Raw genomic sequence first — 27,172 nt, 5'->3', positions numbered from 1 at the left:
GTGAATATTATTGTATTGTGTTAAATATTCGACTTTGTGTTGATTCAAATGCTATTGAAATCTGTGATGTTGAAATCTGGAGAGAATAAAATATATGCTTTTTATTATTTTTTGAATGAAATACATACCACAGGTGGATCCTTATGTCGCCCGCCTGTGGAAAACTATTTCCACAGGCGGTTACTTTAAGATAACAATTTGTGAAAAGCTATTTTCACAGGCGGTTCACTTAAGAAACCTCTTGTGAAAATAGATTTTCACAGGCTGTCTATTTTGCGCATATGAAAGTCGTTTATTTTCACAGGTCTTCGATCACAGGCGGTTGCTCTAACGACTGTGAAAACTGGTTACAAACCGCATCTAGAAATAGTTTCTGTAGTAGTAATTACGCATGGACAAAAAATATTCAATAGCAATATAAAAAGTGCAATAAATATCTTAGAATTAGGTGTCCACCATCGATCTTAGAACATGTAAACCTACCTTAACTAATATATATCATTAGTTTTTCCCTCTAAAATCCACCCTTTACATTTAAAATCTTTTGGAAACAAGGGATCAACAATTACCACAAAGTGGATAGATAAATATTGCGAAACGGATACTCCTGAGGCTATGGACATACTTATCGAAACGGAGAGAGTATTTTACACATGTATTAAAACAAACATCGCCCAACAATCATTGACAATAGGTCCCGAGATAAACTGACAAATAGGTCCCAAGATAAACTATGCTCATATATCACTACATGATGACCGCATCATGTGGTGAGTGCTAGAATATTTATAGGTGGATCTAGAATTTTTCGAATATATAAAAACAAGTAGGTGCATGCCTAGACAGGAGGGGGTAAAGTAGCTTTCAGAATCTTCCACGCACGCTACGTCATAATGGTTTATTAGTGGCGAGTGATAATCCTCGTTAGTGATGGGTAAAATCTTCATCACTCCGAACGCGTCACTCGTGTAGACACATTAGTGACGAACCTAGATCCATCACTAATGACTATATATCAGTGACAGGTCTAGATCTAGACCCGTCACTGACGACTTCACTTCAGTGATGGGTCGAGTTCAGATCTGTCTCTAATGTAATTAATCATTAGTGATGGGTCTGATTCAGACCAGTCACTAATGACTACACATCAGTGACTGGTTAGGATCAGACCCGTCACTAATTACTACACATCAGTGACGGGTCTGATTCAGACCCATCCTGACCCGTCACTGATGTGTGTTTAACAAAAATAAAATGGGAATTAGAATACATCCATCACACGGCCATCATAACACATAAATCGATCACACAACCATCCATCACTGATGTACATATACATACATATAAATCGACAACCATCATAGCACATCTCAAAAACTCAACTTGGGTATCAACTTATATTCATAACATACATATCAAAAACTTTATATTAGCCATCATAACATTTTCAGGGATCTAAAGGCCAACCTGGGAAATAAAGGTCAAAACAATTATGATTTATGAAAATCGATTGATGGGATTCTACACAAGATGTTGTAACCTGATGGATCAATCCTCGCCGAGTAAGTCCTTAGAATTCTAATGCTCCTTTGGTCCCATGTCCATGTGTTCAATTAAAAGGAATTGGACTTACTACAAGAGAGTAACCATATCAACAATGTTCTATGGTAGTCTGGAATTATAGTCCACCAGAGCTACATATCCCTTGCCCAACATATTATGAGCATGGGACTATTTGATCCATGTTTAATTCACTCAACACGACTTGTACAGGATCAGGCAAAATACCAGGTTACAAATAAAACACTGCAACCAGCTATGATGCAGATAACACTAGAGTGAATGAGTAACGATGGTAGATCCAAGCGATGAGGGGTAGGTACCTTTGAGCACGAGGATTCTAGTGTGGGTTCATGAGCACGGGATCCGCGGTGATGGGCCATCGGAGTGGCTGCATGGACATGGCCATGTCGATGATGACGACGTTGTTCTGAGGGGAGGTCTCGCGGACACATATGTTCTTCTCCGACTCCATGGTGACATGGGTGAAGGTGACGAATTACGGCGCGATGCCCAGGCTAGTTAGCTACAACAAACAACTAGGCAAGACATCAGTGGATCAGTAAAACTGAAGCGGAGAGATCTGCTGTGAGGAAGGGAGATGCGAGAAGGGGTGAGTGTTACCGTGAGAGCCTCGTGCATGACGATGGGGGCATTGGCGGTGTCGAGATCGCTCTCGAGTCTAGAGTGAGAGCGGGAGGAGGTGGCGACGGTCTGAGGGAGGGAGATCAGATCTGAGCACACTCCACCGCCATCCACCTCGCCCCACTACCAAACACCGCCCTACTAGCCGTCTCACCCCATCGTCATTTGCTGTGGGATCTAAGTGGCCCTGGCCTCGCACCTGCGAAATTCGAGCAGGCCTGGCCTCGCTAACATCGGATCCGGGTGGCCCTAGTCCTGCCTTGGCGCACCTCGTTGCTGCCGGATCTGGGTGGGGCTTGGCCTTGTGGCTGCCTCCTCTTCGCGCGGGCGTCGCATCTCCACACCGTCGTGTGAATGCCCGGGAGAGTCATCGCCTCTGTTCGTTTGGATATGACAAAACAGGGGAGGTGAGAGAAGAGGAACAAAATAAATGAAGGAGAGAAGGAATAGAATAAATGTAGGAGGGAGGATCTCCAGTAGGCTCGTCGACGATGGCATCCGGTAACCCATGGCGGCGAAGGCCAGAAGGGAAGGGGGCAACGATGACTTGAGAGGGACGAGAGATGAGTGAGTGGATGAGAATGATCGGGTGTTTGGTGGGAGGAGATATTTGTCCTCTCCTCGACAGTGACGGGTCTCTTTATAGACACATCACTAATAACTGATGCAACAGTGATGGGTAATAGCTGGACCCGTAACTGCTATTATTAGTGATGGGTCAAATTGAGACCCGTCACTAATAAATTGTCATTTACCATTTGTTCTCTAATCAGATAGCTAATTGGTGATCTGTATAACTACTTATTGCCTCGCTTGTGGGATGTTGCCATGATGTCGTCTGATTGCATCGTCGGGCATGCAGATGACTACGTAGGACGACACGCCATCAGCACTTTTTGCTGCTATCTCCATTCACCATCCAAGTTTGAGATTTTTAGCTTGAATTTATATGTTAGTTCTCTCGATGGAAATGTGCCGACATAGAACATCACCAAGCACCTGCTAGTAACTATACACATAGAATCAGTTCAATATATAGTAATTCAAAAAAAATATAGAATGCAAATAATGAAAAATTAAATGTATTTTAGAATGTCTCTAAGATAAATATTAGACGTCTATGTATGAAAGGTAAATAATAGGAGATTAAATGTATTTTTGGAAGAAGAAATGAGATCAAACTTTGCACGGTAATGATTTGTTCAACTTGGGTGAACGGTGAAGATCATTTGGATCAACCACAACTAATGAATTATATAGGAGTATAGATAAAGAACTACCAGGAATGGAAATGAGAGTTAAGCCCATTATACCCCTCTATATTGTACATCACACTGCATGCTAGGATTTGCAATTCCTCCACAGCTAAAAACCGTCAAAGATATGTATCCCTGACAGTATTCGTCAGGCTTCTGTGATGCCAATTCTAACAAGGTCAGTCAAAATAATCAAGCCTACATTAGGCTACGTATCAGTCGCGGAAGTCGGATGCAGAAGCCAATTGAGGCTTTAGGAGGCCAAGGGAAGACCGAGATGGACAGATTTATTGAGAAAGGTGAAAGATGAGTTCATATATGAAAAATTAGAGGAGAGGACATTGTTGTTACCAGGGCTACATACATTACAAATTTCATTTTTTTCTTTCTAATGTTACAGTGTGCATGTGAGAATTTTAGAGCCTTTGAGTGATACTACCAAAGTGACAGGATAGCCACAGTATCCATGATGGTTATGGTGTGCCCGTTAGGTCTTTGGGCTTTAGTATTTCATAACACAAACTGTTCGCGAGACAGGAATACAACTACTCCGTCAAGGATATTTTAGATTCTGGTAGTGACACTTCAACGGTTCAACCATTTCACCGCACAATAAGTATGAGAGAGAGAGAGTTACCCAAACACATGACCATTTGGTATACTTGTATCACTGCTAAAAAACTTATACGAGACTGCTTGTCTCTCATGGTTTATTTGGACAAACCATGAAAAACTTATCTTTCACCATTCCAGTTGGAAGCCATATGAAAAAAATTATATGGCTAGAATCGTGTGAGAGACAACAAGTATCCCCACGGTTCTAGTGTGATCTCATCCCAGATAATATTAGGGATAGGTCTACATACTACTAAAAAGTGCGGAATACTCTAGAATCGTGAGAGATACCCTTGGGCCAAGCTTCTCTCATATGGTTCCTCTCCTCTATCCGTGAGAAATAAATGTGTCTCGCTTCCTATGCCAGTTGGCCGTCTCTCACCCCTCAGCCCTAATCCATCCCCATTGTCCTCTTTCCTCCCAATCCCGACTGACATGAGTTCATCCTCCTCTCCGATTGTCATTGCTCCACCGCCGTGAGCTCATGGTTGCTCCTCCTCAGCCACTGCTGTCGGTGCTCGCTCCACCATCTCCTATGCACGAAGGCCTGCCGTGGTCGCCAATGAGTTGGCCCTCGTTGGAGTCAAGCTGGAGGAGGAGATCATGGACGTCTCATCAGAGGAGGCCAACTTCAAGCTCTCCATTAAGCCGGGGAAGGCTGGTGACAACGATGACTTCAATATTGGTGGGAGGGCTCTCTTCCACCACCGCCATTAGATGAGGAGGCTACCCCGCAAGGCTCTGATGAGGAGGAGGAAGAGGAGGAGGAGGCGACCGACGGCGAGGAGGCGACCGACGGCGAGGAGGTCGGTAGCAACTATTAGGCTAATAATTGTGACAGCGAGGAGGTCGGTAGCAATAATTGTGATGGCTGGAAAACCATGCCATATGAGAATTTTCAAGCTGTGTGAGATGAGCCTATGTGTGATATCTATGTCTGTATGGATACGAGACACCCTGCATATTAGGCACAAAAATCAGAAAACAAAACAATTAGTCCATATTACCATGGCTTGATCACACTGGTGGTTGGGTCGTATTCTATGGAACTCATTCCACATGGAGCCTCTATCTTGGTCGCATGCAGTTAGTAGGTTCTGCCATACTCTCAAAAGTTGCCCTATCTTTTGGTCCCCAGTTTTCAGCTCATCCTACCTACACTTTTGGTCACTTTGAAAAGCTCTCCCCCACAGTATCTAATTCACAATAGTTTAGATGCTCTACTCTTTGTTCTGGTTTTATAGATAGAGTGTAGATCCGGCCTCCTAATTATTCCAGTTTGTTTGATTGCTTCTTTATATATATAAAAAGGTTCTGCAAGAATTTGGCATTTGCATCTAATTCCGCTTAGGACAGCTGAATTGTTGGATGTAGCTTGTGTAGAAGCCAGCTTACAGGAAAAGCTGGTGAACGTCTCAGTTGAATCCTAACTTTTGCTTCGTAGTCATGACGTTTTGAACAAGCCATGGTCCTCAATGCATAGTTTTTTTTATAAAATCTAATAAATTTGTGATACTATAAAAGCATTTTTCAAGACAAATGTACAAATATGGTTTTAATATTTCCAAACTAAATACTTTGGAAGCTATTGTTAGTTAAAGTTTTAAAAATTTAACTATTTTTTCTTCAAAATGTCATGTTCTTATGATCGGATGGAGTAGTAGACTAGATGGGGTGGGGGAAGCTCTACAATCTGCTTTCTGTGTGCCACTGTGAGTAATCTTGCCGGTAGCTACAATGGGCCCCAGGGTAGTGGGTAGATGCCAAATCATTGTAAAGGTTTTGAGTGGCCCAGTATCACTTGGAGTGACAATTGCAACCTAATACAAATTATTAGCATCAGATATTCCATGTTGATTCGATGACAATCAAGCTAGCATATTTGTGAGCAAGAAGATATTAGATATATGTGTAGGTAAAATCATGTTAAATAAACCAAGCGAAAAGTGTAGAAAACATGTAGGTAGAATTTAAAGCGCTATTATTCTTTTAAAAAAATCTGCCAGCGAAGTTGTATGAGAAAAGGGATCGGGGTAAGATTACCGCAGAAAAATGTATTTCTGTTGTCTCTAAAGAATTATCACCAGAAACACTAGTCATCCTTCCACTGGGGAAAAAGAATCTTGGCTGTATAGCAGAGTAATCCGGACTATCAGCTACCTATGTTTTCAAGACATATGGATACCAAATTGGGGAACTTTTGCGTTAATCTATCCTGATCAGCATCATTTCATGCATTCCAATGAATAATTATTTCCTTTAGAAACAAATTAACGTTGTAATAATGTGTGTGTACATCTGATGAGAAAGTGGAAGCAGCTGACACTGAAAAGATTACTCCATATTCCTAGCGCCATCCGATTGGATTGCATATCCCATAATCTATTCAGTACCATCAACCAACATGCACCGAACATTTGTTCCAAGGAAAAAAAAAGCAAATGGCTTTGCCCGTTGACATGTTTTGAAAAGTCATTAGTGTGGAAAAACACATTTGAAACAAATGAAGGCACGACTCATTCTTGCCACTTTTTCAAGCGGATTGATTAGAATTATATGTTACAAAGCAAGAGGAATGTGTTTATCCTGTTTATAAAATTGACACGCAAATCTTTTGCGTATTTGAGAAAAAAAGCAAAGAGAATTTAGCAGTGGCAAGAGCACTTTATAATATGAAGGCGTAATGCACACCACTAGCGCAGTGTGCTGTCCCAGACTCGGGCACCTAAAAGCCTGCCACGTACTGGGTGAATTGAGCATAGCAACTCGATCGAACTAGAGAAATTCTTTTCTTTTCTTCAAGGCAAAACATTCACATGTGCGGTGTCTCACCAGGCATACGTGTGTGGTACCAGTACTTGTCTCACTTTCACAGTATCATCTCACCACCACACGCATGCACCACTTCAGCTTGTTGCATAGATTAGTTACCTCGTGGAGGTCTCGACACGTGCAAACCACCTATGCTAACTACTCTAATTAAGCCAACATGATGAAACTACATTAAAGAGTTTAATGTTTGACTATGCTAACCTCTTATACAAACAGAGTGACGACGGTGACCGGATATTATCTCCATATGAAATACATATATATGCATATAAACATCGTAGTTTTAAAATCCATCTCTAAAACACCATAATCATCACCAATTTTATGCTTTCAAGTAACAATGTACTTATTCCACATACGTAAAATCGATAATATTATGATGAGGACAAAAAAAATTACGGAAAAAATTGAAAAACAAAAGGATGAGGATGTACCTATAGATTGAAGGAAATAATGGTGTATGAGTACTTTTAATGCTAATAGCGCCTATTAATTACAAATTTTTAAATTGATTGGGGTTTCTAAACAATTGAGAGGGGAGGAGACGGGAGATCAACTTTTATTGTGGATTATTTGGTCGTATAAGATATACAGTGGAGATCATTCGGATCTGCTACAACTTGTGTATTTTATAAGAATATAGAAATGATGACACATGAACAACACTTATGAGATGGCATGAATATAACATGTTGCACATGAATAATTGATCATCATACACCAATAAATAAGTGCATCATATATTCTGAAATAAAATAGAAATAATATCCAATTGGCATACTTAGGGTCTGCTTGTTTTTTATTGTGATTCTAACAATACAGATTTTGATTCTCACAATCTAGAATCTTAATTGATAGAGTCTGAATTGTACAATCTAAAACAAACATCACCAGATCATTAGAATCTCTCCCCCTCTCTCTCCTCCTCTTCAGACTCGCGCTCTCCCTCCTGGAGTCTCTCTCTGTTTCCGCTATTGGAGGACAAAGTTCGCCATCGACTGCTGCTTGGGTGGCTAGCTGAGACAGTGTTCCCTGACTCCGTCATCCGGTTTGACTGAGCGTTGGCGGCAAGCATGACGGTCGGCGGCGAGCATGAAGGACAACGGTGCTTGGTCGACAGCGGCAGCGCGCTACTGCGAAGGAAGGAGGCGGAGGAAAGGCATGCGATGCTTAGTGGAGCACGATGAAGCTCACCCTAGGCTCGAAGTCGAGGAAGGAGGTCGGCGGCGAGGAGATCGATGATGAGGTGGAGGAGCTCGCGATGGCGGCTACCGGAGAGGAAGAGGGATGTGCGGGTGGCGGGAGCTCGGTTCGGCTTTGGCTCGAGGAGGTTGTGGATGAGCTCGAGGCGTGGCTTCTCCACTGTATCCAGGAGGTAGACGGTGGGGAGGATGGTCGAGGCGGCTCGGTGGTGTCAATTTGGTGCTCTGCTTTGCTATGGCGGCTCGGCCAAGCGGCAACAAGAGGGAGAGAGCAGGGAGAGAGCGAAGGAGTGAGTGGAGAAAGAGAGAAAGAAATAAATGAAACGAAACGTTATGTTTGTAAGGACAATTGTGGGTAAATATGTCATAATATGATAGAAGCAACATTTCTCTGAATTGTGGATTATGGCACAATCCGGTCCCAGATTATAGATTTTGGATTGTAGAATCGTATTATTTGCTTTAGATTTTGATTTTAGAAGCTAGAATCCACAATCAGAATAAGAAAAACAGACGGGCCCTTAATCTCACGACAATCATCTCAATCATAGAATCGATAAAGATCAGCACAAGCATAAACACATTCTCATGAGTGCGACCACCAAATAATACCAAATGTGAGTACAAACGTAAACTAGGTTATTACTCTTAACATGATGTACTCCATTTTAATTAAACAAAAGGAGATATATGACATGAATATAAGCATAGCATTAGTTAGATTCCTATGTTACTTCCCTCTTTACCGAAGGCGATGGAGGAAGTTAGACTAAGCACGATTGGAGACACAACCACCTAATTCAACAGTAACAACAACATATTTAAAATCACTTTATCTAGTAAGTATAGAATATAATATGCTCCTACGGTTGCTTGCATTGCTATCAAAAAATAGCTCTCGGCAAACATCGCTTTAACAGGAGCATTGCTCCCTGTGAATTTCATATCTATTTTTCTATAATAGCAATGACATTGAGATTCATCATACATCAAAAACTTACAACTTTGGTATTCATTAATTTATTTCTGACATTTACTATGTTTAATCTGAATCTGAAAACATACATTCAGAAATATTGCTACTCTATAGACAACCATTTTAAAAAATTCATATCTCCCAAACTACTAAGGAAAAATTGATCAATAAATACTCAGCCAAAACACCTACAACATCTTCAATTACACCCAGAAGTAATTCGGGATCTAAAGCCCCCAAAACAACTAAAAATTGAGACAACCTAATCCGCCGATGATAGATTATTTAGTAAACTTTGGAAATCCATATCCCTTGATTTACTCAACCAAAAATAACATAATATAATCTAGAAAGTTTATTATATCCTCTACAACTTTTGTTAATATGAACTTGGCTTATTCGAACACCAAGACTCTCGAAAATGAGTTTGATCTGCTACTATGCATGTGGTGAAACAAGTGCGTGAAAATCCCTTTTGATCCATGTGACCCCTCGGGTTTTAATCCTAATCCATCGATATAAACCAACAAAAATCATCTAATTGCAGGGAAACATCAATAGACTACTAACCTTGAACCCCAAGATCTAGGGCTGTAGACCAGGAGAGGATCCTCATGTTTTCCCTTCTCCTTCTCTTTTTCTTCTTTTCTTCCTCCTTTTCTTCTTCTCCTTCCTTGTTCTCTTTCTCCTTCTTCTACTCCTATTTGGCACTGTAGCATGCAACTATCGTAGCATGTGCAGCAGCAGGGCCAAGGCAGTGGCACGACCAAGGTTATAAATAGGCTAGGGTTTAGTTAATGTTTGCAGCCCTCTCGACCATCCATTTGTCTATTACTCTCAACTCTGTGATCCAAACTCCAAATGCAACATATGAGTAGTCAAATAGAATCATTTCAACGAGATTTACATAACCATAGTCTCTGATCGTTCATTCAAGCGATGGTTCAAAAAGTCAAATTCTCGCCCTCTTGAGGGTCTTGTGGTCAATGTCTTTTTTCTTGAATATTCGTGGTACTACAATGGTGCTCAGGATTAATTAATGGATCTTGAGGTTGTAGAGGACAACCTCATAGTCTTCAAGAAGGAGGACCTTCGTTCCATTTGGGGGAGGACAAGCAACCTTAGTGCTATGAAGTTTTCCTTTCGTAACCATTTTTGCCAAGATTTCAAGAGTCATGTGGCTCCGTCTGAGGAAATTGGTAGAAGAGTACTTGTGTCATATACTTCGAAGCTCCAAGACTTCAGCACCCTTTCTTGAGTTGTCAATAGGGCAAGTGTTAATGGCAGATGCTCCAAGCCTTTGGCACCCTTTATTGAGTGGCCCATAGTGCAAGGGCTGATGACGAAAGTTCGAGCCTTGAGTACCCTTTCCTAAGCAGCCCATAGTTCAATGGTTGACAACAAAGGGGACGCAATGATGAAGACAGTGGTGCACCAACAAAGCTAAGCAGCAATGCAATGGATTGGAGCTTAAACAAGTGATATGGCAAGAGAGCGAGATAGCGTGGAACACAAATGAATCAAGTACGACCACAACCCTTCCACCTCTGCTTATATAGGGTAGGTGACAACTAGATGACTTCACCATCTATCCAACAAGTGATGAACACATGCCCCACCACCGCAAGTGGGCACAACAATCAAAACGACATCCTTTAGCAAAAGGTGGCCCAAAATCAATGAGGCTCAATAAATGACCTAGGAATGTTGCGCCCCACCATAGGTACAAGAATGAAATAAACCCTAGAGAATATAGCATGACGCTTCATCTAGCCCACCAAAATAAAGCATGACCAAAAGACGTCTAGTCTGATCCTGAACGCTGACAAGTAACCACCAAATCCTTTGGTACACATCGACCAGCCGAAGAGGGATGATGGTCCAATGCAAAACATCTAAAGGTCAAAGGTTTGAGCACACAAAGTTGGATCTCGCTCATGAGGGGCTATTGTTAGAGAAACGATACATCATCCCTAGTGTGACCAAGGTTTAATGAACTCTATTTGAAGTACAAAATCTAAGAGTTTAAGGCACTCCCAGTAATAGTGTCTTAGGTATTAATTAGATATCCACATAGGACAATAGATGATGTAGCAGGATAGTTAACGAATAGAGAGAAAGCGCTAGTTTCTTCACGAAGAAACAAGCTAAGCACAATATACAAGTGCTGGAAACCAACAAATGTACTCCCTCCAGTTTCATATAGGTGTTGTGGGAGAGTTTTGGATGGGGTGCTTGAAAAGCTGTCATTTAAGGATTTTATGAGTCATTTAGCCCGTTTTACCTTTGCAATTACTCCAATCTTGCATGCATCGTTAACTTCATTCAACCGTTGCTTGCTCTTCTCAAAGCCAACCAGCTAGTGTTGCATGCACCATTAACTCCATTCACACCGGGAGTACTAGCAGTAGTACTACTTCTCCTTTATATATATATATATATATATATATATGAAAGAGAGAGAAAGAGATAGCAATCTTTTATTGGTCTCAACTCACCATCATTGAAAAGGGTTAAAAAATTCGGATAAAGAGTCACAACAGTGAGCAAGGAAAATTAGAAGAAAAAAATGTGATTGTTGGAACCAGTACTCAAACCTTGAACCTCTAGAGAGAAAAGCTGGGGGCACACCACCGTGCTAGTGGATGCTTGTTGTTGCATTGAATGACTCATAGGTAGTTGAGTTATGATGGGTAAAATGATAAAGAAACAACCTTACTTAAGTCACATTGGTATCCTAAATCCTGTCTAAAATGACACATAATATGAAACCAAAGGGAGTACATTGGTGAGAAGCTAGTGCTCTCGAATTGTGTTCTCCTATTTAGGTTGTGTTTGTTCGAGCTACAACGGGCTGAGAAGCCGCTAGAGCTGGTGGACAGATTAATTTTCCATTTGACAATGACACTTTTGGATGACTGGTGACCCTATGGCTGGAGGTGAATGACTGAATTGACCCTATCTTCTGTAGATTTTGTTTATGTGCCGATTTAAGTTCAAATGACATGTTTAGAGCTAATGGAAACACAAATGACATATTTAATAACTGATTTAAAAGAAGATTACACATATTACTAAAAATAAACTATGTCAACGATTTGTGAACCCCTAATTTTACGAACTTGTGAATGAAGTAGGGGATATTTACTGTAATCGAATCGTACATCATATACAGATATTTATACAAGTTCAAGCCTCCTTGAGGATAATAACACTACATTTTGTTTGTCCTGTATTGATCTTTGAGACTATTTATAAGAGGGGATTTTGGTTAATCTAGATAGATCTATATCTAGTTGAAGGGCTCCTTGTGCGTAGTCTTGGTAGATTGCTGATGTAGATCGGGAGTACAGAAGGCTCAAAGACTTAAGGCTTCTGTAGGGTTGAATGGATCAATCCTCCACAGAGTCCCCTGGCTCTGTGTGTTAGCGTATGTGTGTGTAGGACATCATGTGATCTTTAAACTCCTTAGTTGTCATCCTTCGAGATAAACTTTCCTGTTTACGAGATATCAAAGTTCTTGCGGGTAGTTTTCATATGTCTAGGGATTCCCTTCTTAGGGCACGCATGTATGTCTCGAGAATATAGGAAATCCTAGGGGATCTGGATACCCGGAAAGGATGGTACATTTAATCGGGATCTTGGAGTTCTCGGGTCATCTAATCGGGGTTTCAAATAGTTCCAAGTACTCATAAGAGCCCCTGAGAAGATATTCCATCCGAGTAGGAATTCTGAGTCATCCAAGAAATTCCATCCCAACATTTTTGAAAGGACGGGGAGAAAAGACTCATCGCTGATTGAGTTTGAAATTTGAACCATCACAGCGGAGATTTTGCGTAGTGGTGAAAAGAATCTTTCCCTGACAAGGATCATGATGATGTTTGGAAACTGTGTGCATTCGATGAAGTAGTGCATCATTCTCCCTGAGGTACTGATCCAACTGCTCCCACTTGTATCGAGAGATATTCTGTGCATTGAATGTGATAAGACACTGGTGCAGGAGGTCATGGCCCCGAGTTGTAGTCAGAATAGTTACCGAAATAGTCGGAAAGCCGTCAAGTGCCTCTTTGTTTGCACGAGCTTGCTGAGTAGATGTGATTTGATTACTAGTAGACACTTAGTTTACCACAAATCATTATATGGCTAAACCCATTGTACGACGCATAAAGATAAATAGTCATGGCTGCTTTATGATCTATATGCCTTTTTAAACTCCGGGTGACAAGCACTTGTCACCCTAAGTCATCCACTTTAGTCTCCAAACCTATCCATGGAGTCCTCATCATCATCCAACTCCTGGGAGGTTACGGTTAGGGTTCCATCTCCATCAAGGCCTCTACCTTCGTCACCAAAGTTTCCCCTTCCAGCACCACCACCTTCTCCAATCGAGTCCAACTCTGTTGTTGAGGTCATGAATATCTCCTCTGACGGGGAGATGAAGGAGGTAACGGCTACTGGTCACTCCGTCACCGAGGTTGAGCAATGTGGCGAGGCTCCGATTGTCGAGCCCTCATCCCTAAGCCAGAAGAGGTGGACTGAGATCTCCTGGAGGAAGAGATACAAGAGGAGGAGGCCTCGACCGAGGAGAAGGAGGAGGAGGCTAAGGGTTCCACTTCATCCTCATTACGATAACTATGACGATGATGGCAACAGAGTAGCCAATACTACATCAGCTACCCTGGGGGGAGGAACCTTAGGCGTAGGCTCTTTTATTAGGGCCTTCTCTTTCTTCCTCTCCCTACACAGTGTCGGGCTAGGACTTAGGGCTTCTTTTTCTTTTGGGTGTATAGTTTTCTACCATATCAGTTATCTTAAAAAAAAGAACTTGAAATCTCGTTACTGAAATATATATTTTCAACTAAAATGCATGTGTATGAATGTGGGACTCCATGAGTGCAGGATACTAAAAGCATGTGTCAACATATCGCGTTTAGCCTTAGACCTATTTTCTTTCGATCAGGAAGTTTGTAGCGACTTGTCGGGATGTAAATTGTATATTACCTTAGGCCAGGCTTGAGTAAAAAGCATTGTAGCCTTCAAGCACCCGAGGACTCGATAAGGAACTTCACGATCCCCACAATTGTGACTTTAAAGCATCATCCCCTCTTGTTAGAAACCGTTTTGAAGCATGCATGATAGGCTTTTTTTAGCATTTAGTACCAAGTACCCATTTAGCCCCCGACTGGTTATCTGGGAAGTGTTCTCGGATAGACTGTCTAAGATATAAAAAAACAATGTAAAAGTCATACTACCCCTCGCTGAGAAACTTTTCATAACCTCGACTACACGCACAGGTATAGATAACCGGATAGCGACTTATCTCATTGCCAGACATTGAGTTGCAATGTCGAATAGAAAGGGTAGAAAAAAAGATTCATTCAACTTCTTGGGTAATATGACAACTAATATTACAAAATATATCCTTACACGTAGAACTTACGAAGTTGGTCGATATTCCAAGATTTTTTTAAGGACTTGACCATCCTCTATTGCTAGCATATATGACCCATGACGATTGGATTCAACCACCGTATAAGGACCCTCCCATTTTGGTGATAACTTGTTACTATTTTTCTGATTCTGAATGAGTCATAGAACCAGATCCCTGGGTTCTAAGGTTCTGTTTTGGACGTTTTGGTCGTAGTAGCACCGGAGAGCTTGGTAGTACTTTATCAATCGTATTAGCACTTGAGTCATTTTTTCTTTTAGAATGTTGAGGTCATCCTATCTTCTTAAGATTTCACCCTTGTTAGCGTACAACTTGACATGGGGAGATTTGATTTTTAGTTCATAGGATAGCATGGCTTCAACCCTGTAAACTAGGAAGAAAGGCATTTCATGCGTCGCCCTGCTGAATGTTATCTGGAGTGCCTAAAGTACATTAGGCAATTCAAACACGCAGTCTTTAGCGTAGGCAGATAAACAGTTGAAGATGTGGGTCTTGATTCCTTGTAGCATTAGACCATTGGCCCGCTCAACTTGTCCATTGATCTATGGATAAGTTACCGGCGCAAAGTAGACTATAGTGCTTAGTCCCTCACAATAATCAATAAAGACCGCACTTAAGAACTGAGTTATGTTGTCAGTGACGATCCTACTCAGGACGTCGAACCTAGTCACATTCTGTAAACTACGTCATTTCTACTTCAACACACCAAAGGAGCGATCAGTGACATTCTGGAGTGACGAATAACCATGATTGAATATATCTTTTTACCATTGGGAGCTCGGCCTTGTCGAAACTCTGGTAGATGGTATTTTGGCCTCTATAAGGTGCTATATCCATCCTGATTAGGGTAGTTTGAATCAACATGATAGTATTTTCCTAAATAATACATGTGTTATGATATAAAAGACAAGCAACATTGTAAGTTTAGTTGCACTCAAGCGAAATGTATGCCTGGTATTTGTCCAAGATATCTTTAAATATTCTTGTGTCATGTGCCAAACCCAGCCATCCATCTACCATGGATGTGAATCTTATGTTAAAGTCACATACAACCATAGCATTTAGTGTTGAAAGCGCATGGTGACCAACATGGTTAACCATCTCATCACTTGGCACAACAATTGGTATGTGTGTCCTATCAATATACCTTTGCAGTTGTTGAAGTGAGGAGAAAGATCTAGAGTCATAAAGTCTCTCATGCACAACTATGGATTGAGGATGAATTGGTTTAATGATGTCTACAACTAATAAATTCAAACATGTCAACACTTTTCTAAACTTTCTAATGATTGTTTCAGTAGACCTCTCAAACTGATTCTAAACTTGACTCACTGACTGGGACCCACCAACAATCCATAGAAACATCCCAAGGGTTTCTTCATAATACATGTTCCTTCTTACCTTCAAACCATATTTAAAAACCAAAGTATCATGCAATGCATCAAAACAAGGTCTATACATTATAAACATTTTGTAGCAATCCTTTGAAGGGCCCAAACAACAAAGATCCATTTTTGTCCAATACATTGTGGCTCATTCCTGTCTTTTTTCACAAGGTACTTCTCACTATATGTGAGAGCAACAAAAATAGCATATATGTATTGTTTATGTTTCTTCTTTCTTAACTTCCTCCTTTTTATAGCATAATCATTCTAATCACTTGAGCCAATGTTGTTGTGGAAGCTATATGGCTAGTATAGTGTGCGTTGTATGCTGCTTGTACCAGGTTGTATGTTTAAGTAATGAGCCTGACGATGTAAAGCAAAGTATGCTGTTGTAATGAAAAGTCGCACGAATATATGATCACTCTTTTTTGCAATGAGGCAACTATGCAGTTTTTTTGTTAGAATTTTGCAACGAGAATACAAAATCTTTTGCATTGCATGTGCGTGTGCCCCCATGATACGAACGTTAGTTCATTAGCCAAATTGCGGATATTAGGTTCAAAACTGTAGCGTGGAGTCCAAAATTGGTTGTATTTTTTTGATAAAAAACTAAAAGAAATCTTCTACTAACTCTGAAAGTGAAAATGAATAGAAAGTAACAAAGTTTCTGTAATGAGACCCACCATATCTATGATGAAGGACAGAGATGTAGACAAATTTACCTTCCATCACCTACTCTTTAACTTCTAGAAATTCTGAAGAGAACCCCTGACGCTCACAGCCTCACTGGTCACGAACATTTGGTCATACCATATTACAAATTAGAATATACATGAAACTTAAAATAATTTATATATATTTCCAACAAGGTGCAATGCGGCATAACATGTGTTTTTGAATTAAATGTTTAAGCATGATTCAACAAATAGATTGGATATTTAATACCACAATCAGGAATATAATATTTCAATGACAACACGCAATGGGATTAATCTTTCATTAAGAACTGTTGGAAAATTTGGAGTTTTCCATAAACTTCGAATTTGAGTTTGTAGTCAAATTTGAAATGTGGATTTTTCATGGAAAATAAAAGGAAAAAAGAGAGAAAAATGGGGCAGCGGTTGGCTTAATGGGCTACTCCAGGCAATGCCGTGGAGCCCATTTAGCCCACTAGGCTGCCGTTAGGGTTTCCCGAGAAGAGGCGGCGCTCTCCTCTCCTTGTTAAAAACGAAGCTCTCCTGTTTCTACCAAATCTGCAACCTCCCCGTCTCCACTCTTCTCCTTGTGAGCTCGATTCCGTCGCGGTTCACCTCGTCCCCAACTCCGACAGGCGCCAGCACGTTCCTCTGCTCGTTCCGCCGCCGGGACACCTCGGGAGCCGCCCCAACCTCGCCTCAGTGGTGATCCGCCCCTTGCCATGGCGTTGAACGCCCCCGTCCTTGTGCTGAGTAAGCGCCTCCCGCACCCTCTCCCAGTTCCCATGGCGCTCGCGCCGCCATTTTTGGATGTTTAGACAAGGAGTGAGTGTTTGCTCGCTTCTAGGTTGGGTCGATACTTGCTTGATCCCGTGCTAGAACCCCGCGAAGTTTTGTTGCTTCAGTTCTTAGGGTTCTCTTTGATCTGATCTGATCTTCCCCTTTTGTATTCGTGTGAAATTTGTCTGACTAGTGACGTTGTTGTGGTTTCTCGTTTGATTTGAGCAGAGGACTCGATGAAGCGGGAGTCGGGCACGAAGGTTCACCAGGCCAACATCCAGGCCGCGATGGTGAGGACTCTTAAGCTGTGTTCAACTCGCTCTTCTCGGTGGTCATAGCGGTTGATTGGCCGGGCAGGATGCTGCTGGTCCTAGTTTGATTAGTTCATAGCAGTACATTTCGCTGTTGGCTGCTTAGGACAATAGGTTCTCGCTCATCTTTTTTTTTGGAAATTCTTTTTCTAGATGCGCTCATTTTGTGCCAGTTGTTTTGTTGATGACGCAGTTACCATTTTTTGTACTGTATTATCCTGTTTGGTAAAGGTACATGTTAATATTTGCTGTGCAGGCTGTGGCAGACATCATACGCACTACATTGGGTCCAAGATCCATGTTGAAGATGCTTCTGGATGCTAGTGGAGGTGTGTCAAAGACTCAAATATAATCTATGCATCACATTGTTGTCATTTGCAATGTATTCGATGGCACAAAAAAAAATCATATCAACCATTTTATGTTGACCTTTGTGGACACTGGGCAATAAGGCGATTAATTCATGCTGCAGCATGCTTGTGCGCTTCCAGTTGTTTAGTGTGCGAGGTTGTCTTAGTCCTTTTCCTGAAACCTTTTGTTGTTGAGTCAGATTCTATGAACTTCATAGGAGTTGGACCTATAGACACATTAAAGCCTCTTTGTGGTGGGGCTATGGTTGAGATTCTTCTATGAAGTTTTTTTGGCCACTCTTTTGGGATCTTTTAATTAAGATTTTGTTTCTATGTGTGTGATGTTTCCATGCACTTTTGTGAGATCAAAATACTCTGCTCTAATTGCTGGTCAGTTATGTTTGACATTTTGTTCACATATTGTGGCGTTTGGATAATTAGTTATGAGGGGTGATAATGGAAATGTGTGCGGGATGAGATCAAACCCATGTTTTTTTTAGGGTTATGGGAAAAAAGATAGTGGATTTTTGAATGGGATATTGCAAGCTCATATCCCCACAAATTCTATTCCAACAAGAGCAGAGGATTTTGGGTAGAAAATAAGTAGCAAGCTTCTAATCCCGAACCTGAGCCTAGTATATCCAAACATGGGGTTAGCATAATTCACTATCCCAAACTTACTACTTCATAACCCACCTGATATCCATATCCTGTTCCTACCTCCAATCTAAACACTACCTACAGGTCTCCAATCTTTCTTCATACACTTCTGTTAAAATATTTTTTCCCATTTATGCCAATGATGATATCTGAGAGCATGCTAAGTTCCTTTCAATAGATATTTTTGAGGTATTGAAAACAGTTTGTGATGTGTGAGGAAAAGAGTGGGTTAACGCAGAGATGCCTGTAAATTGATTAACTGAATAAGCCATGTGGTTTTGTACTGAATCTCAGAAAGTTGCTGGGTTTTGATAATTTAACTGTGCCATAATACCTGTGTAACAATGTCTCATGCCCTTTTCCACTTGCCATTGAACAGCAATTTCCTGTATGTGAGGAAATATCATCAATTTTGTTATTAGTAAATTCACTTATGCATGATTTTGAACTCCATTCTTATTGGTGCTAAGATCTAATTCCATTAGTGTTTAAAGTAAACTTGATTTTTATTTTCTTTTAGATGTCCATGTAAAATTCCTTATGTATCTGCTTACTGTACTGGATTCCTTCTTATTTGGCTATTAGTAATCAAGCATAAGTGTATTTACTAATAGCCAAATTTATGTAAATTCCACCAGTGTTTTAAGTATACTCTATTTTTATTTTCTTTGAGACGTCCATGTGAATTGCTTCAGTTTCTACTCACTCTACTGGATTCCTTCCTTAATACAAGAACTAGAAGGATTTGGATAAGCTTACCTTTTTAGGGTGATTTTCCAGTCTTTTTGACCTAATTGTATGTTCAATTTGCACCGTGAACATTTTTCTGCATATTAATGTAATAAATGACATTTTAATTAATTGTTTGCATTTGTGAAAATTGAATTCATATTCATGTATGCATTACCCCTTCTTTTTCTGTCTTTACAGTGTTTCATTATATTTCTCTACTCTGCTTTCACAGGTATTGTTGTTACTAATGATGGCAATGCTATATTAAGGGAAATAGACATTGCGCATCCTGCTGCCAAGGTATGCCAAATGCTAGTCTTCTTTATAAGTTGCTGCTGCTGATGAAGGCCTGCTGGCCAAATTATTAGCCAACTGTCACTACTTTTTGTACAATGGTTGAAGTCGTGCTGCTACTCTTGTATACCTAATTATGTGTTATTGTGCAGTCTATGATTGAACTAAGCCGTACACAGGATGAAGAAGTGGGTGATGGGACAACATCTGTCATTGTTCTAGGTATGAATGTTTTTTCTGACTTTTTTTTGTCAATGTTAAGTCAATAGCCATGCTAAATAACAGAATTATCTTTGTCTTGCATTAAATTCACCAATTCTACATAAGATCCTCTAAATAAGGTATAAATGCAAAATGTTATTCCAGTTAAGTTTATAGCAGGTGGCTGTAATTATTTGCTGTGATCACTATTGCTCTAAAGCAAGTTACTGACAAACCAATCGTAGTGCAAACTGATGCCTCATGATAAAAATCTTGATAATTGCTATGGTCACATCTGCTATATTGGTTCAGATAAGTGGCATTTCATTCCTACACATATCTATCATATTAATTGGTTTTTGAGAAGTTAACTTAGATAAGCTAATTTTCTTTAGTTGAGCCTTTGGGTTCAATAGTTAACTTTTCATTTTTTTTATAGCTGGTGAGATGCTCCATGTTGCACAAGCATTCATTGACAAGAACTACCATCCTACTGTTATTTGCCGAGGTAATATTCCTTTGTTCTTAGGGCCTCAGTATACTGGAGTATGACTTGATTATTTTCTGTTTTGATTTTTTTACCTGTTCTGAAACTTCTTGTGTTTCACATTTCAGCATACACCAAAGCACTTGATGACGCTCTAGCTGTTCTTGACAAGATTGCAATGCCAGTCGATGTGAATGATCGTAAGTTTACATGGCACTTGGCGTATTTTGAATCCCAACTCTCTGCAAAGCTATACTTGTGCTTTCTCAGAGAAATTACTTATGTCCTCTTACTTGTACCATCTTATATAATTTAATCTGATGTCATTGAGATATACCACAATGCAGATGGGGCTATGCTAGGCCTTGTGAAGAGCTCCATTGGTACAAAATTCACTGGCCAGTTTGGTGACCTTATTGCTGTGAGTATCTTTCATTTATGTTGTTTTTGTGTACTTTGTTCTGTTAATGGATTATTTGACGTCTCGTGTTATTGTGCTTAGGACCTTGCTATCGATGCTACTACAACAGCAGGCGTTGACCTAGGTCAGGGTATGCGTGAAGTTGATATCAAGAAATATATTAAAGTAGAGAAGGTTCCAGGTGGTCAGTTAGAGGATTCTAGAGTTCTTAAAGGAGTTATGTTCAATAAAGATGTTGTGGCTCCAGGAAAAATGAAAAGAAAGATAGTTAATCCACGTATCATCCTGCTAGACTGCCCTGTTGAATATAAGAAAGGAGAAAATCAGACCAATGCCGAGTTGATGAAGGAAGAAGATTGGTATGATATTTCTTATTTTAACCTTTACTGTATGTATACATGAACTACAAATCCTGTTGAAGCGCAATGCATCTTAGATCAAAATAATTTGGTAAAATGCTAACGTGGAGTGTGTGACAAACTACTTATTGCAGGCAGGTTCTGCTAGAGATGGAGGAAGAATACATAAAGAACCTGTGTGCTCAAATTCTAAAATTCAAGCCTGATTTAGTCATAACAGAGAAAGGGCTCAGTGATCTTGCTATCCATTATTTGAGCAAGGCTGGTGTTAGTGCAATTCGTAGACTTCGTAAAACTGACAACAATAGGATTGCGAAGGCCTGTGGTGCGGTTATTGTGAACAGGCCCGAGGAGCTTCAAGAATCTGATGTCGGAACAGGAGCTGGCCTCTTCGAGGTCAAGAAGATAGGTGATGAATTTTTTGCCTTCATCGTTGACTGTAAGGATCCCAAGGCTTGCACTGTTCTGTTGAGGGGAGCAAGCAAGGATGTCTTGAATGAAGTTGAGAGGAACCTGCAGGTATTTTTTCATTACGAAAAAAGTCTCAAAGACCATCCTTTTAGTTGGCAGACACATGAATACAATCTCAGCCCTCCAATTTTTTGGGATGGTGGGATGAGATAATTACATGGAACCCAAGTACCCAACCTATGTAAAGGACTGTCCCAAGTTTGTTACTTTTTTTTTCTTAAACATGAAATTCATGTGCACACTGGTGAGTTTTGGGTAATATGGTCTGCCTACATTTCATTTGTACTGCAGGATGCCATGTGTGTTGCAAGGAACATTTTGAAAAACCCAAAACTTCTACCTGGGGGTGGTGCTACCGAGTTAACTGTGTCAGCAACACTGAAGCAAAATAGTTCTTCAGTTGAAGGTGTTGAAAAGGTATTAATGTATTATTTTGTTACTGTTAATTTTCTCTATTGTGAGTTTAATAAGCAATTTATGTGGATTCTTAATGTTTTAATGTGTGTTCATATAAATGGTACATAAGTGTGGCATAAATATGCAGGATATTGCTGTTCTGGGTTGTCTTTGCACAGGAAAATAAATTTTTCTAACTCCAGCCAGGCTTGAAGCTCTGATCTATATACTTATTTGTTTGTATCAGTGGCCCTATGAAGCTGCTGCCCTAGCATTTGAGGCAATCCCGAGAACTTTGGCCCAGAATTGCGGTTTGAATGTTATTAGGACAATGACACAACTCCAGGGAAAGGTAACAATCTCTAATCTCTTTTATTAATTTAGGGATAACTTTGATTTATCTGTGGACTTGGCCTTATGGATCTGCTTGGCTTCTACCAGAAGTATCCTAATATGAGCTTTTTAAGAAAAGATTTCGGAGAGAGCTTAGAGTTTGACTAGTAGAGAGTGTGGAGCATTGTTGTTATGTAGATGTCCAATGAACTGTGCCTTGATAAGCTTGGTAATACTACCTCTGTTCTTTTCTATCTGTCCTTATTGACTTTTCACGGTCTTCGAAACGTAACTTTGACTATAACTTTATATCAATATACACTAATAAATTTGTACTTTTATCGAAGCATTTGTAAGCACAAATCTAGTGATATAATTTTCATATAGTCAATCTTGACAACTTTAGACATCTTAGTGGTCAAACATTTGGAAGTTTGACCGCACAGATCCTAAAAGGCCAAATAAAAAATAACAAGGGCAGTATATTTTAGCTTCTGGCTGCATAGTTTCTTGGCTTGGTTTTGCTACATGAACAAGCTGCCTTAAAATCTAAGGCAGTTAAGAAGAACGTAGGCTTGCAGTGGATTTACTCTTTGAGTGATTACTGATTTGCCGAACTAATATTTCATCTTTTGGATATCTGTCCTAGCAGTAGATGCCTTAAATTTATGATACCTATAACCTTTGTTGCTTCAGCATGCCAACGGTGAAAATGCCTGGGTCGGCATCGATGGAAGGAGTGGTGATTTCGTTGATATGAAAGAGCGAAAGGTACATCCCCCCCCCCTTCATCTGCATACATGCATTTCTAATTTGCCCAAGTGTCTACGTGCACGCCTGAGCACAATGTTATCCATTTTAGATCTGGGACTCCTATAGTGTCAAAGCGCAGACGTTCAAGACGGCTATCGAGGCTGCTTGCATGCTTTTAAGAATTGACGACATTGTCAGTGGTATCAAGAAGAAACAGGCTCCTGGAGCTTCGGCTCCGAAGCAACCTCAGATTGAAACAGAGGGTGACGCAGATAATGAACAGATGATCCCAGAGTAGCTATTGCACTGAACCCACTCTGGCGAAGTTACCAAGGCTAGAGTAGCTCGTGAAGGAGAATGGCAGGTTTGGATTATCGACGACTTGCATTACTTGAATGTTTGTTCGTGGCAAGGCCTAGCTTAAAAATGTACCAATTTTATATGGTTGTCGAGTCGTATGTTGGTTTGGGATCCTAGGTTTAGCAAGGGTTGGATGATGTTCCTTTTGGTTTTGACCTGATACTGGACGACTTTCAGAACATTGATTAAGCGGTGAGTTACCATTGCTTTTATGGTTCACTCTACGCCTTGTACGCCACAAATCGGAACTGTTTTCGGTAATGTTATCTCCAGCACACTGAAATTGCAATCACGAAAGCCACGGGGATAATAGTGGCACTCATTTTCTCTCTTATACAATGTGCCGGCCCCATTGCAGTACAAGTATAAACAAGCATTGCCCAATGGTAACATGTTAGTCGTGCTATAATGTCACCTAAGCTTAGAGCAACCTGGTTGAGGAAACATAGGATTGTAACAATTAACCAGCATAATATGGAACTGGGCTAATTTCGTTGGAAACAGTGTCACCTATCTCACGCCATCCTAAAATAAAAATGTTTTAGAGCTGTGCAATAGATATGTTTTTAAGCTGTGCACAAGTATTAAGGTGAACGATAAAATAGATATTTTATTATCTTTTAATGCTATTTATTGCGTGAAAAATGAGACTTGCATTAAGAATGAAGAATTTAATGAAATGATAAGATTGAAAAACTTAGACTAAAATTAGCTCGAAATTATAGAACATCATGTATTTTGAACATTACAGAAGAGGCTAAAATATCACCTATTTTAAGACGGAGGTAATACTTGTTTAGATTCTGTGTATGCATGCCACCGTAGATGAAACCTAATGTTTTGAAAGAATAGTAGAAATAGTAAAAACTATTGTTGGAAACTAACCAAATAAAGTGGTGAGCCTTTGGATCTGGACTGAGATTTGAAGGCTTGGTGGAAGGCGCACTCAATCTAGGGAATAGAGCATGGCTATTAATTGTCACATGTCTTTTCGGGTATAATGTCACCCTATTATAGGTTGTATTAAACCGTTCTTTGTTACAATGTACCGTAATACCCCTCCAACCATCACATTCCCAGTATATTTGTGGACAATACGGTATTATCCCTAAGCACATATGTTCTTTTTTCAATTATGCCCTTCTCGGTCTTCAAGTATTAGCGAAGGTCATCCCCTTCACCCCAGGCTCGCTGAAGGTCTGCAGTTGATGGCATCTTTGGCACTCCCTCGGTCGATCACCTCACGACATCGTGCGATAACCTTCGTTTGGCATCTAAAGGCTCGTCGAGTGCTTCACCCGTGACACTTTCGGCACCCCTTCGGTCAATTCCCTTGCGAAGCCCAATGAAAGCCCTTGGTGAACTTTTGAAGGCCCCACACTAGCTTCGTCGATTCCTACACCAGCGCACGCTCTGGTGGTGCCAAGCATCCACAAGGCACCTTTGGTAGATCCGAAGGGTTTCTGTAACATGATAAATCCATGATAACTGTAATCTTTGTCAGTAAACAATGGCCGCATAGGACTTCGCTCCCGCATCCAAAGGGGCACGTGAGATCATCCACCAATAGCAACCCCGGCAAGGCTCTTCTTCAATGGGTCAAACCCGTGAACCAGATGGTAGCACCGAAAGCCATCCCCTTAGGCCCGTGGAAGGACTCGCGCCCTACGGTTTACCATCGACTAAGAAGCCCCCCTTTCACACCCGAAGGGTCTATTCTTCTGTTCATAGTGGATTTTCCGGCGAAGCGGTTCAAATCACGAGACGTCATTTTTTATTTTTTATTATTTGTATTTATTATTATTGTCTTCATTGCCATTATTGAGACAGTTTTGATATTGAAGAGATGTTTTGATTGTCGTAAAAGAGACGGTTTGGGTCTTGAACCAGCCTTTTAACCGCCATAAAGGAGATGGTTTTGATCCCGAACCGTCATCTTGTTGACTATCGGTAGAATTTTTACCGTTATATATATGACCTCCAAAACTTGTGCGCACAACTTTTCACGTCATACATGAAGGCATACTTAACCCTTCACATCCTTAACACTTCGGGACAAATCCCATATAGCCTAATCCGATGGCTCCAAAGAGTAAGTCTGGCAAGCTGAAGACATACTGGATTGGGAAGTCAAAGATAGACGAAGAAGTTTTGGTTGGTTTAAGTAGGGAAGGCCTGATAAGTGATATGTAGAAGGTCAGGTTGCCCAACGATCAGGAGACTCTGGAGCCAACATATGATGAGGCTATTTTCTTTGCTGATTATTTCAGAGTTGGACTTCGCCTACAATGCGACGAGATGGTGGTGAATGTCCTAAATTTTTTTGGGGGTTTTCTCCATCAACTGACGCTGAACGCAATCGTCCGGCTTAGTCTCTTTGCTTAGGCAGCGAAGTCGGAAGGGGCGAAGGCATCGGTAAGGGCCTTTGTTGCTGCCCATCAAGTTCATCATCAACTGAAGCCAGTCTTTGTAGACAATGTGCAGTCCGAAGTTCACTACGGCCGCGCAAACTTTACCTACCGAGGAGGTCTAGCCACGCATGTTGTACCTTATAAGAACAAGTGGCTGAAGGATTGGACGTAGTGGTAGTTCTACCATAAGGTAGAGAACAAGTAGTACCTTGTGTCGAAGTGCTAGGAGCTCAAGGTAAACTACGCCCTAGATGTGGTGATGAATGGCGCTCAGCGGGAGGCCTTCGAAGCGTTCACAAGGTGTGCGAAGCATCTCAGCATCCGCGATCTTGTCGAGGAGTTCCTAGCCACAGGCATCTGGTCGCTCAGCGAAGGGTGTGTCGTCACGTCGTTTGGGCCAAAAGGACATGATGGACTTTGCTATCCTCAGTTTGATTTCACGGGAAAACCTGGTATGTACCTTGTCCCGCCTTTCTGTGGCCTTCGCTTTTTTACTTTTTCTTATTCGCTTTTACTTTGCGACAACCAAAATAGTTTCCAAGGTGGAAGTCGAAGCCTGACTTCTTTTGGGAAAACTCACAGTAGCCGAAGCCGAAGCTTGCTGAGCATGCCCTCAGCCTAACTCGACCGGATATTTGAGCTTTGAGGCCTTAGCTACAGAGCCCGACCGAAAATCGCCGGCCCATCGATCGGATGCGCTGAAGAGGCTGGTGATACCAAAGGCAAAAGGAAAAAAAAAGGAAGGATGCAAATCCTTCTAGCTGTGGGATTAAAAGGCTAAAAACTGGTGCCTGAAGAAGGTTGCTCGCCCTAATGAGAGTCTTGGCGATGCTGAAGGCGACGAGGACCTCGGGGGTCCTGACGCCATCTTAATGACACCCCTTTGGCAAGCACCCTCGAAGGACGCAGCGGAGTTGGTCGTCGTCCCTGCAAAACGCCTCGCAAACGCTGGGCCAATTACCTTCCCTCCTCTCTTCACTTTGAGCGACAAAGACGAAGACGACAACACTTTGCTAGAATTGCACGTTGTCGCCAAAGCTGTCGCATATGAAGCCATGTTCTGGTGTGATAAGTGTGGTGAAGAGGCTAGCTCTGAGGACACCGACTCCGAGGCAAGTAGCTCTAGTTCAGACTCCTCCCAAAGCCATTCCGTGGAGAGCAAAAATGAAGGGAATGAATCATCACATCCGTGCTTTGGTGGCGGCAAAAAATTAATGTCACTCGGAACCTCACGCGAT

The 27,172-nt window shown here is 41.0% G+C and overlaps 1 protein-coding gene across 1 annotated transcript; it reads left to right on the top strand.

Annotated features, from left to right (window-relative positions):
* The first annotated feature begins 17,133 nt into the window (after positions 1–17,133).
* Positions 17,134–23,812, top strand: LOC133904776 (T-complex protein 1 subunit gamma-like). The gene is made up of 14 exons (XM_062346308.1): positions 17,134–17,368; positions 17,624–17,685; positions 17,963–18,035; positions 19,681–19,748; positions 19,895–19,964; positions 20,383–20,451; positions 20,559–20,630; positions 20,778–20,851; positions 20,933–21,210; positions 21,345–21,729; positions 21,973–22,098; positions 22,325–22,429; positions 23,107–23,181; positions 23,273–23,812. Exons 1-14 carry the CDS (start codon positions 17,338–17,340, stop codon positions 23,459–23,461), a joined length of 1,677 nt encoding a protein of 558 aa, XP_062202292.1. The 5' UTR covers positions 17,134–17,337; the 3' UTR covers positions 23,462–23,812.
* The last annotated feature ends 3,360 nt before the right edge of the window (positions 23,813–27,172 follow it).

The sequence above is a fragment of the Phragmites australis genome, chromosome 22 (assembly GCF_958298935.1).
Source record: "Phragmites australis chromosome 22, lpPhrAust1.1, whole genome shotgun sequence".
Taxonomy (NCBI): domain Eukaryota; kingdom Viridiplantae; phylum Streptophyta; class Magnoliopsida; order Poales; family Poaceae; genus Phragmites; species Phragmites australis.
The sequence above is the reverse complement of the archived record's forward strand: the minus strand, read 5'-3'. Positions and strand labels throughout refer to the sequence as shown.

Bases quoted from the DNA above. Each gene is read 5' to 3' on its own strand.
- LOC133904776 (XM_062346308.1), top strand. From the start codon at position 17,338: ATGGCGTTGAACGCCCCCGTCCTTGTGCTGA. The intron at 17,369-17,623 runs GTAAGCGCCTCC...TGATTTGAGCAG, and splicing joins CGCCCCCGTCCTTGTGCTGA to AGGACTCGATGAAGCGGGAG. The intron at 22,099-22,324 runs GTATTAATGTAT...TGTTTGTATCAG, and splicing joins CAGTTGAAGGTGTTGAAAAG to TGGCCCTATGAAGCTGCTGC.